Raw genomic sequence first — 19835 nt, 5'->3', positions numbered from 1 at the left:
TTTTTTTTTTGGTTTTTCTCCAGTACCGGGAACTGAACTCATGACCTTGCGCTTGCCAGGCAGGCGCTTTGCCGCTGAGCTAAATCCCCAGCCCCAAGAATTGGTGATTCTTGAAAATTTTTTTTGACTCAACTGCTGGATTTATTCACAGAATCAGTCACTAAAATACAGGCATTAAAGTAATGCTTGTGATTTTTAAATTAATGTTTCAAGATCATTAAAATAGGGCAGCGTTACAACTAACTAAAATACAGTACTCGCTTTCCACAAAAAGTGCGTTTTTAATAATTAGTCCTGCTAAAAGTTTTAGAAACAAGTTAGGTGGAATATATATTCATTTGTTGAAATAGTTTATTTACAAAATAATTTTGCCTATATATTCTTTTTTCCTTAATGTCATTGTTAAAAATAATAATTTTGTGAAAATTAAATCCTAAACTTTAAAAATATTCATGTTTAGTTTTGTTTCCTCTGTTACAGGGACAGTCTTACTTGATATGCAGATATCATTTATTCATCAAATAATTGACTGTTTTTAGTGAATACTGACTCCAATTCTTTCTTCAGTGATGAAGAAATATGCACATACTCTCCTACATTGCCTTACCGAAGTTCCATTAGGTAGAATTCCTGTGAGGTCTGCAAGAGGTTAGGGAGTTATTCTCCTATATCACATGTTAAAAAGGCTTCATCCTCCCTTAAAATGAGAAAATTACACAAGACATTTTGTAGACTTTTTGATTTTGTTGTTTGTTTGGTTTACAGTACTGAAGATCAAACCCAGTCAGACAGGAACTGACTTTATTGGTTATAAAACTAAGTCTTGAAAAACTTGATTTTCCTTTGAAAAAATACTTGCTCTGAGCACCTTATCTTTATTTTTCAGCTTGGTATAAAAAACCTACTTTATAAGACTTTGTTCCTTCTGTTTTGTTCACCTTGCTTTAGTCAGATATAAATCTGTTTTCTAACTGCTTATCTTCAAAGTAATCTCATCCACTTTAGATAATCTTACTTTCTCTGAACATTTGTGTTCATTGATAACTTTCCTTTCTCTCTCTCATTGAGACCTACCTATTAGATGCTTGAGAGAACTGAGCCTTATTACAAAAGGATAAATGTTTAGAATGATGGTTCTCATCATGTAAGTAAAAACTGAAACTATCAACCAGTAAAATATAACAAGGGGCAAAACCACAGCTCCTGTGGATCAGGTTGTGTGTCTGGTTGCTTTGTCCAGGGCCCAAGGTATGGATTGCAGCTGAGATTTCCTAAACTCACTTTCCTAAACTCACTGATTGACAGTAGAATTTATTCCTTTGTTACTTTATGAGCGATTTCCCCATTCTTTAGTTAGTTCAAGAACAAGATGTGTCTGAGCTCCTACAGCTATGCTTTGGGCACCTGCCACATTGGTCCGGCTTTCAAAAAGTTACTTCGTCAAGGTCAGCCAGAACTCAAACTTCCTCTGCATAAAAGTTTTGTTTTAAAGGCTAATCTGCTTAGGTCAAAACACTAAGCAACATCTCTCTTAACCCACTGTCAAGTTATTAAGGCTCTAATTATATCTTCATAATTTATATTTCTGTTGAGCTCAGCAAGTTGAAGAAAGTGATTTGCTGTTAAATTCCTAAGTCTCTCCCAGAGTTAAGGGCAGAGTGATTTCTCACAAGAGTAGGAGGATCACTGAGGCACATAAATGGAGCGAGCTCAGAATACTGTCTGATCTCGCCTCTATTTTCCAAATTCCTCAACATAACTAAAATAGTAGCTATCCATTCAACTTGGCATTAAATGGAATCACTGTGAGGACTGAAGGAGGTTAGGGAGTTATTCTCTTATATCATATGTTAAAAATGTTTTATCCTCCCTTGAAATAAGAAAGTCATTTGAAACAAAAGTTTTTTTAAACTTTATGATGTTATTTGTTTGTTTGGTTTACAGTACTGGGGATCAAACCCAGGTCCTTCCCACTGAGCTACATCCTCAGCACTTTTTAGGTTTTGCTATTATTAATTTTTTTTATTTGTTTTTTGAGATGGAGTTTTACTAAGTTTCTAAGTTGCCCAGACTGGGCTTCACCTTGGGGTCCTCCTGCACAGCCTCCACTCCTAGAGTGCTGGGGTCACATTGCCTCCACACACAACTGTATATCTTATTGTGATGTGGTCTTGGAAAAAAATAACAGCAGAGAAAGTAGCTAAAACAAAACTGTGAAAAAGGTTATATGTTGCCCAGTTGTTCCCTTTATACCCTGGGTAGTAATTAAATATATTCTGTTTTGCCATAATTGTGGTCTCTCGCTGTACGACTCCTAACAATATCAATTGGTTCCTAAAAATTCTGATCTCATTAATCTTCCATTATAGAAATAGCCAAAAGAACAAGGAGCTGCTGAACTAAACTTTCATTAGGCATTTCTTTCTTTTTTCTTTATAATTCCGGAAAGGTTCATAAATTTATGAGCCCCAAATAATGTCACAAACCTATCTAATTTATTAAAAATAAATTTAACTAAATTATTTCAGTCTCTTAATAAAATTATCACTGAATTTAATTTATTGTCTTACATGTATAAACAAATCTTGTTTCTTCCATGCTTATTTCAAATGCTCAAAATTTTTATGGATTGTGAAATGAAAGCTCCTTTCTTCTTCCAAAACATGGAGAGTAGTCTGTCAGATGGATGGGTAGAGTCAAGTAGGGAATGATGACTATTAATTCTCCCTTACTTTTTCTGAGTTACTCTATTTTGTGAAGAGAGATTGCTGAAGGTCAGGACAGGAAAAAATAAGTACACCTGGGATATTACAGTTCTTTGATCACTGTGGGATATAAGTTTTCAGCTGCAGAAAATCTATATGTACAAAAAGGTACTTTCATCTCCCTCTCTTTCCCTGACCGTCAGATTTACACTTTCTGTGGTAGGTCAGTAGTTCTTAAAAGGTATAGATTAAGCCTGTTTTACTGAAAAAAAATGAAAAAAAAAATCAGAATTCTCTCATCTTAGGCTTGAAAAGGACTTACCAATAGGGAGTCAAAGTTATCCAGGTATCTGTAATATTAAGTAGGGACATAAATTAACGTCTTACATAAAAGAAACTTGCAAACTCATACAGGTAATTAGAGACCTTTCAGTTTCAAGGAGAGAGCAGAGGAAGCACAGAGGAACAACCGGAACTGACGCCTGCACTCTAAAACTAGAGATGATTCCCCGCTAAAGGAGATGCTCAGTTTGATTCTGGGAAGAGGCAAACTATCAAAAACTGGGTTAAATAACCCCAAGTTATTTCAGGCTGATCAGGCCTGCAATCTTCCAACTGAGTGGACGTCCAAGACTTAAATAAAATGTGGACAATAAAATGATTTTAGGGTACCAGGAGGCACTCACTCTCTTATAGCTTCAGTATGCTTTGAGTTAGCCAAAGACTGCTCTGGGCGGCCCGTGTTTATTAGGTTTTCAAACAAAGGGAGAGGATATTCAAGAACACATGGGAGTCTCACAGGACCTTGGGAGAATTTTCCCAAGTAGTAAATTATGTCAATCAGGAGAACTACCTTATCTTCAACTTGGTATTTATTGTAGGAGTGTGGGGCCTGCAGCTGGAGTCTCATCGTAGTTAACTGGGGTTAGAGCCAAACGTCTTCACCTCTGGCCTTATCTTGTCAGACAAGGTGCCTAAGCTTCAGACAACTCACAAGTAAACATGGAAAGCCAATTGGTTAATATTAAATCCTGCTCAGAGCCACTTTGTAGTGGTCCCCAACAGTAAACCTAAGTGGATAAAATCAGATGCATTTTCTACTAGAATTTGGAAAGACTAACATAGAAACATTATATTGCTTACAAGTTATGACCCATTTAGAGTTTACAAAACACAGAAAGCACAGTGCTTCTAAATTTTAGCGCAGCACATCATGACTGCATGCATCATGGGGAGTTGGTCCTTGTCCTTAACACATCTTCCTTTTCATCCTCCGCTCCCCTCCCTTTTTCCTCCCTTACCTCTTGTTCCCCTTCCTTGTTTCCCTTTATTTTTCCTTTTACAGTTTAGGTCATATTTCTCATGTAAGTGAAATCATGCAATATTGAAGCTTGTTTGTTTGGTTTCGTTCATTCAGTACAATTTTACATGCTCTGTAACTTGAATTACCTACTGTACTTCTATCATATACTTTTCTCTCTCTGACATCCCCAAGACATTGTATTAGAAAGGCATCACTTCCTCAGATGCATTCATTAGATAGGATGCCACACTTCTCTAATTCGTTGGGTGTCAGAGGAAAGCCACATTACTCATCTCTGCATCTTTCCGTTCTCCTGGGTGTATCTCTGACCTTGCCACTGTGCATTTTACACAAAAATGAAACTTTGAGAATATTTTAACTAATTCAATACTGACTCATTTCCCTTCTTACTGGTTTCTTTTTTCTGCAGTTACTGTTTCCCGATACTAAATTATTGCCAATTCACTACTCAGAGGCACATCAACTAAGCCTAACTTATGAATGTGTTTATCATAATGTCTCCTGGTCTTTTTTATTCCAAGCTAATAACTCTTATTGTATCAATTTCTTCTTTTTAATAATATTTTGCTGTCATCTTCTAGCAATTGGTTTTCCTTTCTTTCTTTTCTGTGTTAATGTGTGTTTACAATACAGAACAGTGATGTTCATTTTGTAGGCAATACACACGTAGAACATCTTGATCATGTTCAAGCCTTGTCTTGGTTACTTTTCTCTCGTTGCTGAGACAAAATACCCAACACCCAAAATGAAGGAAGGAAAGGTTTATTTAGCTTACAGTTTGTGGAGGTTTCAGTCCATACTTGGCTGGCTCCGAGGCAGAAAGTAGCAAAGCAACAAGAGCAAAGAGGGGAACGGCAGCAGAACAGCAAACAGCCAGAGCAACACGGGAGGAAATGGCGGCAAGCAGCTTCTTTCTTGCCTTACATCATAAACAGTCTACCCCCACCTAAGGGGCGTGTAGCTCTCACATAATCTTTGCCCTCCTCTTCCACAGGCTCAGGATATATGCAAAGTAAGCACTCTGGCTTCCTGCTAAGTTACTTAGCCTAACCTCTAGACTCTCCAAGTTGACACAATGTATCAACCATAACAAGCCTTTAAATTTCTGATGTAAGAAAAATCTTTTGCCATTTAACTACATGTCCGAATTGTTTCATTGAACAGTTTGTTCTCAAGTTCCACCCATGACATAATTTCCCTCTTCTTTTTAGCTAAATAATATTCCCTTGTGTATACATATCACATTTTAAAAACTCCATCTGTCTGTGTATAGGCAGGCATCTAGGCTGTTTCCAGAGCTTACCTATTGTGACTTGTATTATTATAAACATAGGTGTTCATGTATCATTGTACTGTGAAGTTTTGAATTCTTTCACAAATATATGCAACAGATTGTCTTTTGTGAGTCCAATTCTTTTAATGAGCTACAGGAGTCAGGTTTTAGACATTCAAAAGCGGGTCATGGGACTGCATCCTCTCTGTTTGTTAGATACTACATTTCTATTTAGGTCATCAATAGATATATTATCAACTATAGCATGTTAGTCTTCTCAATTTTTATTTCTGCAGATTTTAAAAGAAATCACAGTTTCAACAAGAAGTTGAAAGAAATCAATGTTATGTGTTAACAGTTGGTAATAAGTAAATAAAAATGAAGTCAACACAACTGTTGTATACACAGTGGACAAAAACGAACAGAGTGTAATAGGTATAATAAAAGATAAAAACAAAATAAACATAAACCTCTTGACTAAAAATGCTATGAAACAGACTTTATGTCATGTATAAATATATATTACATTTTTGGGTACAGTATATACTATTTAACTGTGAGAGTTATAGATTTCACAGTGATTATTTCCTTTTCTTTTTACTTCCTCAGAAGAAACACATGTATCAGTATTCATGTCTTTAAATCAGAAAAAAAATTGCCTTTGGTTCATGTGTGCTATGTAAAAGAACAGATGTTGACACAACAATTAGCAAATCACTGGAGGCACACTAGAGAGGATTATTTTAGAAAACAGGAACTTTGAAAAGTAACAGAAAATCTTCACATTAATGTTATACTTATTTTGCCTTAGTTTTCCTTTGGTGATCACAAATCAGAGCCAGAGGTATTCAATTTTATCACTTTAAAAATCACAGCTGTAACATATTTTGGGCATATATTATTTTCAATTTTTGGAAGAAATAACCAATATTTACAGTAATGGCAAGCTAAAACTGAACATCAGTGATTACAAGGAAATGACTTCTTATATTATTTTCCACAGCCTTCTTTAACATGATTATTTAGGCCTAAATCCATAAGTCTTGTTGATAAATCCTGGCAAAATTCTGAAATGCCACTAATTTTATGTACATCCTAGGAATACAGAAAGCTAAATCTTTTCATAATTAACCACTGTATATGTTTGTAAAAGTTGATTCAGAACTTCTGTAGTAAAATAGCTAGGCATTTGAAAACATTTAACAGCAAATGATATTCATGTCATTATAAGAAATCCTGGCTGTAAAATAAGAAAAGATCCCGTAGCTTATTACAATAGATTTGCAACCGGAATCTAAGTTGCTTTTCAGTTATCCAAATTCTTTTCTGCTCTGCGTTGTGGTCATTATGTCTTGTTTTCACCAGAGGGCAGCATTGGATAAGAGCAGAACAGCAGGTCTCCTACCAGGATTCTCCTACTGCTTGCCTATTGCTTATGTAAGATCAGTAAGTCCTATCTAGTACACATGTATAGTGTGTGTTATTTCATTTTAATATATACAGCAGAGGATCTGTACAAGCTGCCCAGAAACTTCTACATGTGTGTGGTTCTTTTATTAACACATTTATCTTGTGCTTTCTATACTCACTAATTACAAAAGAAAAATTTGGGAGACTGAGGCAGGGGATAGAAAGCTTCAGCTCATTCTGGGCAATTTAGCTATTTACTGTGATGCAGCTCAGTGCAAAGACCCTAGGTTCAATCAGCAATATCACAGGAGAAGAAAAAGGAAAAAAGGAAAGAAATGTGAAACCATTATCACTGATACTAAATTGCGAACTTCTGAGAAGCAACGGTCATCATTTCTGCCACACCCTGTACCAATAGGCACACATGCACTTTCTCACTTTTGTTTGTCCTCACTGCAGCCTTTAGACTTTGAAACAAAGAAGGCATACACTTTCAAAGTGGAGGCCTCCAACCTGCACCTGGACCACCGGTTCCACTCGGCGGGCCCTTTCAAGGACACAGCCACGGTGAAGATAAGCGTGCTGGACGTGGATGAGCCACCCGTGTTCAGCAAGGCGATCTACACCATGGAGGTTTACGAGGACACCCCGGTGGGGACCATCATCGGCGCGGTCACCGCACAAGACCTGGACGTGGGGAGCAGTGCCGTCAGGTGAGAAACGCAACCGTTTTCTTTTCTGTGTGAGAAACACTAAACAGAAACAAAGAAAGGATGAGTAGTCTCTGACCAAAGCTGCACACTGTTTTAGTTACAATGACGTAAAAACACATATGATGACTGTCAGAGTAGAGGAAAGCCCATAGAAGTTGAACAAAAACATCACATGTCAATCAGTGCAACTGTGTCACCCCGGGGAGATGCTGGACATGTCACGTGAAGTAACAAATCTCAATTTTTCATCCTTATAAGAGATTTAATAATACAGCCATGATGAATGAATCTCAGGATCCGTGGTATTAAGATAGTCTCAGGGTGCAAAAACATAATAAACATTGATACATTTTACAGTTACTTTTAAATATCTACCCTTTTACCCAAAATTTGTGTTAGAAATAAAATGATTTTACCATTTGTAATTTGAAAGTCATTGAAAAAAATATTAGTCTATGTTTGCAGTATCCCAACATTCACTGTAGGGAGCTGGTACATATCCATAATACATTTTAGTTCCCCTCCTTTTCCCCCTGAAAGTCATTTTTTTCACAGTACCTGCATCTTCTAAATTTGAGGATTGTGTAAACACAGACAAACTTAGTCCAAGGTTCCTTCTCCTTCTCCCCCTGCCTTCCCCTCCCTCCCCACTCCCCTCCTCCTCTCCTTGTTCCTCTCTCTCTCTCTAATTCTATCAAATCCATTATTACTACCAAGAATAATAATTCTCCTTCCTTTTCCTCACTTATAAATCCATCCCGAAATCCATTTGAATTTTACTCCCATGTACCTTACTGTGTGCTTATTAACACATGCTTTCCACTGTTGCAAAGCAAAAGCCAAACATGAAATGTGTTCTGAATCTTCCACCTCTAACAGTGTGAGTCTTCCTAAGAACCAAATTAAGAACCGACTGTACTGACATAGAGAAATACATATATATGCTAACATTTTATGCCACATATGGAAGATGATGAAAAGAAATGAATCATGAATGCACTGGGGAAGTCAGCACAGTACCTTCACATAGAAAACTCTCAAAAAACATTCTGAAACCGTGCATGTCTGTCTGACTGTATTCCTCTGACTCCATCCTCTCAAATTTCATGAATTCTATCTCAGTTCAAGCTGCTTTTGTAGAATATTGCAGACTGTGTGATTTAAGCAACACTTATTGCTCATGCATGTGAAGAACAGAAAGCCCACGATACTGGTTCCACAAGATTCAATGTTTAATGAATACCTTTTTCTTACTTAGCATATTTTTGTCTCCTTTTATCCATGCAAGACTGAAAGAGAAAGCAAGTTCTGCAGGTTTCCTTTCATGAGGCCAAGGTCTGTCGTATCCTGACCTGATTACCTTCCCAAAAGGGCCACCTCTCAATACTGTCACGTTGGAAGTTAGGGTTTCAAGATGATTTGAGGAGAGGGGCACAAATACTCATCCCTGAGCATTCCACGCTGGCCCACCAAGGTTCATGTTCTTCTGTGCAGTCCGTCAACTCTGTCCCTTCAGCCACGCAGTCTTAAATGTATTCCACCAGCAACACTGCTCTCTAAAGCCCAAATTTCCTCTAAACATCGTACAATGAAGCATAGGTGAGACTGGAGGAGAAATTCAGCCTGTGGCAAAATTTCCTTCCATCTGTGAACATGCGAAACCCAACAAGTTGCGTTTCCAAAATACAGTGGTGTGACAAGTGTAGGGCAGGCAGGCATTCATGTTCCAAGAGCTGGGGAGAGGGAAAAAGAGGTGTTGGGGCTCATGAAGGGCCAACAAACTAGCACAGCGAACTCCATTAAACCCCAAGGTTGAAGCATGACTTTTCCTTGGAGCAGGACCTTGTCTTCATGTCCACTGAGGCAGATACGGTGCCTACTGGTAACAGCCTCCTACCACTGACAAGACTGGCCCGTGCCGTGGTTCTCTGCCCTGGCCCCACCTGCCCATGTGTGTGTGGAGGCCATACTTTCAGGGCTCCGCTGGGCTGTTGCTCGCACACGTCACTCCAGTGGCTGGAACGACACTTTGAAATCCTCACGAAAGTAGCTACATCCAGGCCCCAAAAGATGGTGTATTACTTTAATGTTCTTTGTTTGACTTGAACACTGGTACATGTTCTCAAGTGATACGATCTGGTCCTATAGGGTTTAAAAAGTCGGAAAGTCTTCCTTCGTTTTTATTATTTCTCTACTTTCTTTAGTCCCCACTGGCACTGTGTCTGCTGCTGTAATATCATCTTTATTCCTCATTTTTGTTGACTGACGGGGTGAAATCTGTGGTTTACATTCATACACACTTTCTTATCCAATCATCAGTCTGTCACTCCTTAGTGTTCTCCTCTCAAAATACTTTCATCTTTGGGGATATGGACAGGCTGAGCTATTTTCCAGTTAAAAATTCTAATTCCTTTTTGCCTGGCCAGTCTACCTTCAATTAATATTTCTCCTCTATTTTGCAATAACTGCTCAGAAAGAAACCCAGGTACTTATAAGCTGCATGAGGTAAATACAGAATTCCAGCCCTTGAAAGTTCTATCTTCCACAAAAGAGTAGCATAGATGTACTATGTGCATAGCCTTTGCCACTTGACAGCAAGGATTAGTTCCTGCAGATTCCAGTAACTTGTCTCCCATTCCTCAGGACGGCTTTTATCTTCTGTATTTTGAATATTCTGTGCATGAGACTTAAATGTTTTCTAAGAAGGAAGAATCCTTTTCTTCATTTCTTTTGTTCTACATCTTAGCCAGAATCACCCTGAATGCGTGTGATTTATAGAAATGCAGAGCTCTCCCAGCTTCTACCCGTTGTGCAGTTCCAAAGCAGTTGGCACATTTTTAAACAATTATTGAAGCAGCACCCCTACTGCTTAGTGCCACTTTCTATTTTGTCCGGTTCAGGCTTCTATAACAAAGCACCCCAAAAGACTAGATTAAACAATACCCATTTACTGTATCTTTCATTTCAAAGAATAGGAAGTCCCTGATCCAGGTGACTGGGGGTCCAGTTTCTGCAGAGGGTGTATGTTTTTTAAATCATCTCCTTGTATTATTACAAGACAGAAAGTGAAGGTGCTCTAGGGTCCTCCTCATTAGGACACTAACCCATGCTTGGGGGCTCTACTCTGGTGACCTAATTACTTCACAAAATCTCCATCTCCCCTTCGCTACACACTCAGGGATGAGGCTTGAACATAAAGATTCTGGAGTAACACGAACATTTGGGCCACAGCAAATATTTTCCTTCTCAGGTCATGTCTGTGATGAGAAAAGAACTCCAAAAAAGAACATCTCCTACAAAGAAGAATACAAGTAGCCATTACCAAGCATCCCTGGCATTTTCAGCCAATAGAACCCAATTTATTCCCTGGATGCAGGTTTATTTTCTATGTCCTTACTGAAACATGAATCATTCCTAGTTAACCTCTACAAAGTGGGAAATGCCTGCAGAATAGATGTATAGTATTTTTTATGACTTTAAACAGTTATTCAGAAAATATTGAATGTTGTAATAAAAAGTAAAAGATAAATATTGAAACTCCGCACAGTGAGATAAAAGAAATTTATAAATATTAGTAGAACTCCATATTTAAAGATCTCACTAAATAATAGAATGTGCTGAGTTTTCTATTTTTAAGACAAATAAAAGCATGACGAGGCCAAAATATGAACAGAAATATTACTGTAATGCAGTATTTCGGTACACCCCTCCAGCTGCAACTACACAAATAGGAAAGTTTCTAAGTAGAAAATATTACTAGATAAAGAAACATAGTTTCAGTTTCAAGAAAACTGTTGAGTCATGATCCTGGTGTGAGGAAAAATAAAAAGGTACATTTACAGAAATCCTTCAGTGGGAAGTCTTTTTTATTTTCATGTCAAAGGAGCTGGGATCAGGCAAGTGCTACTTTGTAGGAAATGAAGTAGCGCCCCTAGTCGCACTTCTAATGAGCAGCTCCTGCCTCTCCAAAGCGCTCCAGGAGCTTTCCTGTGGATCTAATTGATCCTCAGGAGGTATAGTCAAAGCCGAGTTGTTTTTGAGCAACATCAAACCTGTCTTCATTCCATGTCCTTAGGGTAAACAACAAGCTTCAGTCATGTCCACTGAGGAAATGTGGGGTATGCCTCTTCTTTCTTTGGTCTAAAAATATATTTGCTCACTTAAGAAAGGTAGTGAAAATATGTCGTGAGGGCTAAGTACCGAACGTAAAATTATTTGACGAGGTTAGGTATGCGCTCCTGGGTATGCCATTGCATAACGTTGTTCTCTCAGGGTTACTGTGCAAGGTGTTAATTTAGGACCGTGTTATTGCTTGTCTCTGGGTATTTTATTGCTATTAGAATCATTCTCATTATCACTGAATACAGCAAATAGCCAGAGATCAATGGCGTTGGTGAACTAAAGCACTTTGAAGAAAAGTTAACCTTGGTTTATTGCCTGGCAAATATCCATGTCAAGTTCTCACTCCCACTTCCTCCGCCAGCCTCAAGAGAACTTCTAGTTATTCTTTCCCTTACTGTCCTCCGCCTGGCCATTTGGCCTTGTATCTGCTTTGAGGTGGACTTGTTCCTACGCAATTCATAAGTCAAATAAGAGTAGAATCAGTATACCCAGTAGCATCTGGTGTAAGGTATATTTCCCATGCACCAAGAATTGTACTGTGTGTGTCAATCCAAGGTCCATTACAACACACCGTGTGAGTGAGGGAAAAAAAAAGAAAAACCTTCCTTCCCTCAGCTTGACACATACACATGATATTCTAAAGCAAAATATGTAATTTACTTTGATTATTGAATAAATTAGATGGAAATATTAAATGATTGGAAAATTACCCATTTTCTGTTTTACACTTAGTAAGTTTTCAGAAGATTAAGGAAAATGTTGGTTAAAAAATATTTCTATAACTGTGCCTGGCATCTTCTAGGAATTGTACGTGTGATTAGTTTGCTTGGTTTTTCTCATTTAAATAACCCTCATGAAATAGGAATTTTTCTCCATTGCTGTTTCTGTGTATCACACACTGCAGACATCACCTCATGCACAGTGAGTAGTCAATAAATATTTATTAAATGAATGACTTGATTTGCATATCACTAATTTCAAGCCATATAATAAAATAGCATACTATTCATGTGTAATTATTTTGTCCATGAAAAAAATCAAGACAGCTGAATAATTTGTTTCTTTTTGTGGTACCAGGGCTAGAACTCACGACCTTGCACTCGCCAGGCAGGCGCTTATGCCACTGAGCTATATCCTCAACCCCAGTTAAATAATTTTTTAAATACTGAAAAATACCATTTGGGAAGTAGAGGCAGGAGGATTGCTGTGAATTTGAGGCAAGCCTGGGCTACAAACTGAGTTCAAGCCAACTTGAACTGCAGAGTGAAACTCTGTCTCAAAAAGACAATAAATAAGTAGATACATAAACATTAAATGCTGAAAAATATACAAGTAGTTATTAAGTTTTCAGTGCTTCAACTCTTAGACTTCTTCCAAAATATTAGTTCAGAATTACTCTTAATAATTAATTTATAGAAACTAGTTCCAAGAAATATCACATTTATTTTTGTATGGATCACGACCCTGTAGCTTTGTAGATAATCAGGCATTTGTTGCTTATATGCCTTTTTAGTGAGTCTAAGAATTTACACATTATTTTAAAATTCACATTGTAAATGCTATATGAAAAAGATATGGTAAAGGGTACTCAACAGAAATGCTTTATCCTAAATCATACTTCAAGTAGACTTATGGATATAAATTTTCCTTCCACTAGCTACCCAAGTCTTATTTTTAAAATATAGGCCATAAAATAGGTTATTTTATCATTTAAGTAACAAATGCCATACATTAAATAATAAAGTTATATAAAACAAGAAATTTAGCTGTGGACTACACAAAAGAAAATGTTTTTAAACTTAACACTAAGAAAATAATAGTATGTCAATCTGTACCACAGAAATTATCCTTTGTGAATTATTTTTTTAATTACAAGTGCAGATAACCATAGCTTTTAACCATAGTTAATACTGAGTATCACTAAACACTATACTGTAGATTCTTATATCATTTGAAAGTATGCATGAAATAAATATGCATAAACACTACAAAACTGTTAAGTTAAAAAGATAAAGATAGTGTCTGAATTTGTGAATACGGAAAGAAAAACCAGACAGGACTTGATATGGACTAACTAAAAAGTAATACTAAAGGAAAAGCAAAATAATAGAAAGGGATATGATTTAATTCGGAATTTAGAAACTGCAAGAGAACCAGAGTGTGTGAATCTCTCGGGGGCTTATACTATTCAACTTTGTCGTAAGTGTGTGATAGTGAGTGGTCAGGCTGCTCATGAGAATTATTTTCTGAAGCTGATTTTGCATGAAGTCTACTTGAAAATGTGCTGATGGTATTTAGCTTCCATTAACTGCATTTATAAAAGCTATGGAATGGAGAAATTGTTTCAGCAGAAAAAATGATTAATTTCCTCAAGAAAAGAGATAGGCAAAACAATACTTTCCTGAAATGATGCTGCATACACCCAATAAATGTCATATAAGAATATTCTGATAAAGAATATCTTAAGAAAAAAGGTTGTAATTTGTTTATGGAGTGCTATGAATTAGATGTCAATTTCCCTGGGCATATTTATCTACTATGATAGATTTGGAAAAATATACTGGCACTTATACACAGATGTTCATACCTATACATTTCACTAAGAACACTGCATTATGTATTAGGATACATATTTTACATCAATACAATTTTATTAAATATTAAATAATTTTGGGATGTCTCCTGCCTGCCCTGCTCTGCCGTGTTTCTCCTTGCCGTGCCCCTTTGCTATACCATGCTGCCTTGGAGCCAGCCAAGTATAGGCTGAAACCTCTACAAACTGAGTCAAAATAACCCTTTCCTCCTTTAACTTTGAGCATTCAGCATTTTGTCTCAGCAGCAAGAAAAGTGAATAAGACAATATTGTAAAATATGTTTATTTTATAAATCTTGAAAATTGGTTTCTCTCTGCACTTCTTGGTATAATAACTCTTGTGTTTATTTTTCTAGATTTTTGGTCAGTTGCCGCTATTACTGCTTTGTGATATTAGAGCTCAAATTGTTTTCTAGACTTTTTCTTTGAAACAATCTCATTTTGGAGTGTGAGGATGCCCCTCCCCCATGCAAACTTGTGTTTGTGTTTTGTATATTAACATCTTGGCTTTGGATAGCTAGCAACAAGAAAAAATAATGATTTTGCACAAAGCATGTGAGAACTTATTCAACAGAGTCCTGATTATCAAGTGTCTTTGTGCACTTGGGGGATATTTCAAAAAGCTATTCATTGCTGTGACAAAATGCCTGAGGAAAATCAATTTAAAAGTGCAGTAGGTTTTTGTTGTTCTTGTTGGTTGGTTGGTTGACTGGTTGGTTTTTTGTCTCAGGGTTTCAGAAATTTAATTCCGTGATTATTTGGTTCAGCTGCTTTTGGCCTGAGGAAGTTCAGTAAATCAGGATGGTGGTAGTGTACAGCAAAAGAGGCTTGCTGACATGATGGTGGTCCCCAATCACAGAAAAAAAATGGGCTGTGGTTCCAACACACCTTCAAGTCCCTTTCTTCCATTAAATTTAAGCTATAAAATTTACACTGCTTCCTGATATTGGTACAGTTCAATGACCAAGACTTTAACATATAAATCTCTGCGGGCCACTCCAAGTGCAAAGTATAACAGGTACATATGTACCTGTGCTATAAGCAAAAAGTACCATGACAGCACTTCACATGGTAGTTTTAGTGGGTATAAAAAAAGTGAAGGATAAGATACTGAAGTGTGGGCCCATGTGAAGTGATTTGGAGTAAGCAATAAGATGTGCACACGTTTAGGATGAAGGGGATGGAATGGAGAGATATTTTTTTATAATAGTAAATGGGATTTTGTGAACAAGCTAAAGAGAACATTGCGTTTTGGTACACCTTGTGTTTATCCCTCACTTCTGTTGTATCTCTGCAAGCTCTCCTGGTCTCAGTGGATAGCCATTGCCAATAAACTCATCAGGACTTACCCCACTGGGACAATTAGGTTTACTCATTTTACACGTACACTTAGCAAGTTGTAGGTCTACCTGAATTCTCTTCGTATAATGGAATTCTATTTTTATTTGGCACTATTAAGGAAAGATAACATTCTTATAGTTTTGCCCTGATCAATTTGCTTGCACAGGTAAAAAAAACACGTTTTCCTAAACTTACACCAAGTGAATGATTAAGACGTAGTTAGACTGATGATAATTGTCTATCCTAATATAAAGACATTGCAGTGCTAATTTGTGCTGGTTTGGGGGTGAACAGATTCCTCAGATTTTGTGAACCATGACAGTTGATACTAATTTACAGGAAGAGAAACTGAGGTTCAAGAAGATCAAGGCTTATTTTCAGGACATATGGAAAATATTTGAACAAATGCAGCCAGATTCCATAGGTCACACTGCTAATTGCTTTGCTACTTATTCACTTTGAACAAGTTATCTGAATTTTTGATTGCTTTTTAATACTAGCCTGTTTGAAAATAAAATTTAAAATTCCATAACTTTCAACAATTTATGAAATAAAATACTGAAAATATCAACAGAAGGCAGTAAAATGGTACAAAGTTTGATGCTTTACATAGGGTAACTATGGACCCTGTTGTATACCTGAAACAGATATAATGAATTTATTTATTTATTTCTAAATGATTTAAAAATTACAAAAATCTAAATCAGAATAGTGTCACATTGGGCTATGAAAATATTGAGATTCACAAAGATAGATAAAAACAAACATAAATGATTGATTTTTTTCTCTCACTAAATTTTGTCTTCATAGGTCTCTTTGTGGTCAAGTTGTTTTCATTGAAAAGTTATTGGTTTTAAACACCAATAACTGAAGAGCTGCCACACACAAAAATGGTTATAAATATGAGTTTTTAAAAGATTATACAGAATCATTAAGTTTTTATATGATTCACACATAACTAAGGGTATAGTGACCAAACTCAGTGGATGCATAGTGCAGACCTACAGCTTTCATTTTTATGAAGTATGACCCCAGAAAGTCACTGATGAATATTCTTTTCAAATAAATTATACATTATTATAGTAATATTTTCAATGACTTGTGTCTAAATATTACTTAGGATGAAGATTTATTTTAGAAGATTTCTTGATATGCTTCTCAGGATTTTCCAAAATAAACTGCTGTCCAGGTCAACATAGTCTACATCACTGATCTAAACTGGTTCTGTTTGCCTTTTGCTTGCCAAAGGTCCAAGTCATTCACTTTACTTCCAAGTGCTCAGGGTGTGCACATATCACAGCTCTTTCCCTTTGCCCCATGATTTCTTCAATTTACTTTTCATGGTAGAACTTTTGTCATATTTTACTTACATTTTGTATCTTTTCATGTTTTAAAGTTTAATTTCCTTAAATGCATTACAATCTATATGGAAAATTCTTTTGTTGGAAAATACTATAATGTTCAGTAATCAGGAGAAAATTAAAGAGGTCAATCCATTTCATTCTTGCTGCAGAGCCTTCAATGATTTAGCGGAACAAAGATGAATAATTTTCAGAGGGCAAATTGAGGAGAAAAATCTCATGTAGGAAATGTAAGATTTTTTTAGATAGAAGAGTAAGAAACCATCTGAATTTCAAATGACAAAGTGTTCTAGACAAACTGACGTCTTTCCTCAGAGCATTTGACCATGGCATCCAGAAGACATAAACAAAATGAACGAAGATCTGGAAGAGTAAGCATTTGATTTTCTTTTAGAAAAGTAGTTATGATGAAAATAAGACTTCAGACCAAATATGTTGAAGACACAATGATACACACTAAGATATATCATTCCTAAACTTTAATCAGGGTGTCAGGAAGATGTTTTTCCCCCTTTTTTATTTTAAAGAGAAAACAAATCAGAATATCAACGAAAAAGACAAAAACAACACAAAAACAATAAAAATGCTGCAGAATTTCAAAATACGATGATATAACATTAAGAATGATTGTTATATTGCATATTATTATCTTCAACAAAGTTGCTCAGATTACCAGGTGCAAGAATGCAAGATTGATTAAACAATTAAATATTAACCTTTCTTTTCAATAAACCACTAAAAATTAGTAGTACAATTATCTTAAATACCTTGTATGTATGTATGTGTGTATATATATCCCTCCCTTTTCTCCTTTCCACTATCCCAGTTGTTCATTCCTTTAAAAAAAGATAGACATAGCAATGGAAGGGAGTTTCAAAACAAGTTATTGGGACAGTTACAATAGTTGATACATTGTGCAGTGTCATCTCAGGACAATATTTAAATGAAATAATTTAATTCACAGGTACAAGTACTACTTATTATGGATAAGACAATAATTTCAGTGACCCATCTGTTCCCACTGAAAGAAATGCCCTGCTCATTCAGCAAAACAAAATTTACTTGTTTTATTGTTTTCATTTGAAAGAAATTCTTGACATCAGTTTAAATAGATAAGTGAGATGAAAAGAATAAGACAGCAGGATTTTGTAAGAAAGAAGCAGTAGATGCTGCATGGAAGGTTTGTTAAGGTCTCACGCAGAGACCATATAAGAAAGCAAAACACCTATTTAGCGATTGAGGAAATTAGGGAGATGCTGAGACATAAAAGTTAGAAAATAACTGAATTAACAGCTAGCTCCAAATAAAGGACTTTCAAGATTTCAGGTCAAAGATGCTTCTAGGAAGAAGAGTTCACCACTGATTGACCACATTCCTTACTTGTATTGTTCAGTCCAATATTGCTGCCTATATATCTTAATATATTAAAAAACCCAAGATTCTATATGCTTCATATGAATGCTATTACTATAGAGCTTAAATATTGTGTAAACCTTATTTTCTTCTGAATACAGCAAGCTGTTTCAAGTTCTCAGAACAATAAGCTAAAGGCCAAGTATAAAGCTTTAGAGGAAGATGAAGTTCTTTTCATAAACAAACCTGTTTTTGACCTGACATTAGCTACAGAAACAGTGCCCGGCTCCATGGACCAAGGGGACAGCAGACTAAGGGACACTTCGGACATTGGTAGCAAGAACATAGCATGCACAATTTAATGACCAACAGGACTTTTAAAAAATTAGAGAAAGTGTAAAATACGTAGAGGAAAAGGAGCATATAACACTTAAAATTGTAATAACTTGTATACTATGGTATATTTCTCCTTCTGTAGAAACTTAGTTTACACTTATTACATATTATATATTACACAAGTAGGAAATTCAAAGACAAAAGAATTATACCTTTTCAAGTGTCCACTTGCTCATTAAATATCAAAATAAATATCAAAAAAGACAGTAAAAGCTATCCAAACTGATATTCATTAAACATTACAGTTTTTAAAAAGAAGTAGAAGCTATCCAAAGAGATAAAACTTTTAAATCTGCTAAGAGAAAAGTAATACTGAAGAGGAAAATGTGCAAAACTAAAACTAAACTAAACTGACCTAAACTAAAAGGAACTAAGAGGAAACTGGCACATAGTTAACATAAGGTGAAAGTAACATGTTGGTTCTAAAAGGAAGAAAAACCATTACTGTTGAAGATGCTATTACACCCTCAGGGTTGTGTAGGACAGGTTGTTAGTAAAATGGGTTTTGAAATAAACTGAATAGAATTTACTTTTATTTCATTATTTGCTAAAAGACCAAAATTAACAACTAAGAGAAGCTAAGAATGAAGAGATTTTGATCTACTGTTATTTCCAAAAGTAATGAACATCTCCATCCTTGACCAGAATCATTTCTCCTGCCATTTTATTGCTTAGCAGTCAGATGTGATACTTGTGGAGTAATTTTTTACCATAAAGTGCTTTTGACAAATGTGTGTGAGGACTGGGATATGGTCAGAGTTAGTTTTTTCCATTAACTCTGAGAAAGTTACTAGGCAATTTTAAAGAAATGATTTTAAGGGGACTGCCTACCTAATGAAGAGAGTAAAAGTTTTTAAGGCATTTCTGAAAACTCATTTATAGAAAAGTAATAAAATTGTGCTCTATCAAGTAACCTGCACGATTAGGTTAATATTTCAAATTTGGATTTCTACTCAGTTGCTAAAAGAGTTTTCTTGCACAGAGTTGTATAATGATATTAAATATTTGTTTCATAAATCCTAATATTTCACTTAAATCTGTACTCACCAAGTAAGTATAACTCAAACACTTTTCTCTTTAAGTCATGCTCATCATGATAAATTAGACCAAATTAAAAGAGTATATTTTTGTATTATGACCTGTTGATGTGAAAACATAACAAAACCTTAGATTGAGGGTAGACTATTCCTAATGCTGAATAGAAGTTCTGATAGCTCACTTTAGGAGGATGTATCTCCTGATCA

At 35.9% G+C, this 19835-nt stretch overlaps 1 protein-coding gene across 1 annotated transcript in view; it reads left to right on the top strand.

The window, feature by feature from the left end:
• The window catches only part of Cdh12 (cadherin 12, type 2 (N-cadherin 2)), a 958345-nt gene that overhangs the window by 902102 nt on the left and 36408 nt on the right, over window positions 1-19835 (top strand). The window contains exon 9 of the mRNA XM_005386141.1: window positions 7172-7425. Within this exon, the coding sequence (XP_005386198.1) occupies window positions 7172-7425 (254 nt within the window). The remainder of the gene's footprint in view (window positions 1-7171; window positions 7426-19835) is intronic.

Source organism: Chinchilla lanigera, unplaced genomic scaffold (assembly GCF_000276665.1).
Source record: "Chinchilla lanigera isolate Chin_1 unplaced genomic scaffold, ChiLan1.0 scaffold00025, whole genome shotgun sequence".
Classification (NCBI taxonomy): domain Eukaryota; kingdom Metazoa; phylum Chordata; class Mammalia; order Rodentia; family Chinchillidae; genus Chinchilla; species Chinchilla lanigera.
This window is presented reverse-complemented; position numbering and strand designations above follow the sequence as displayed.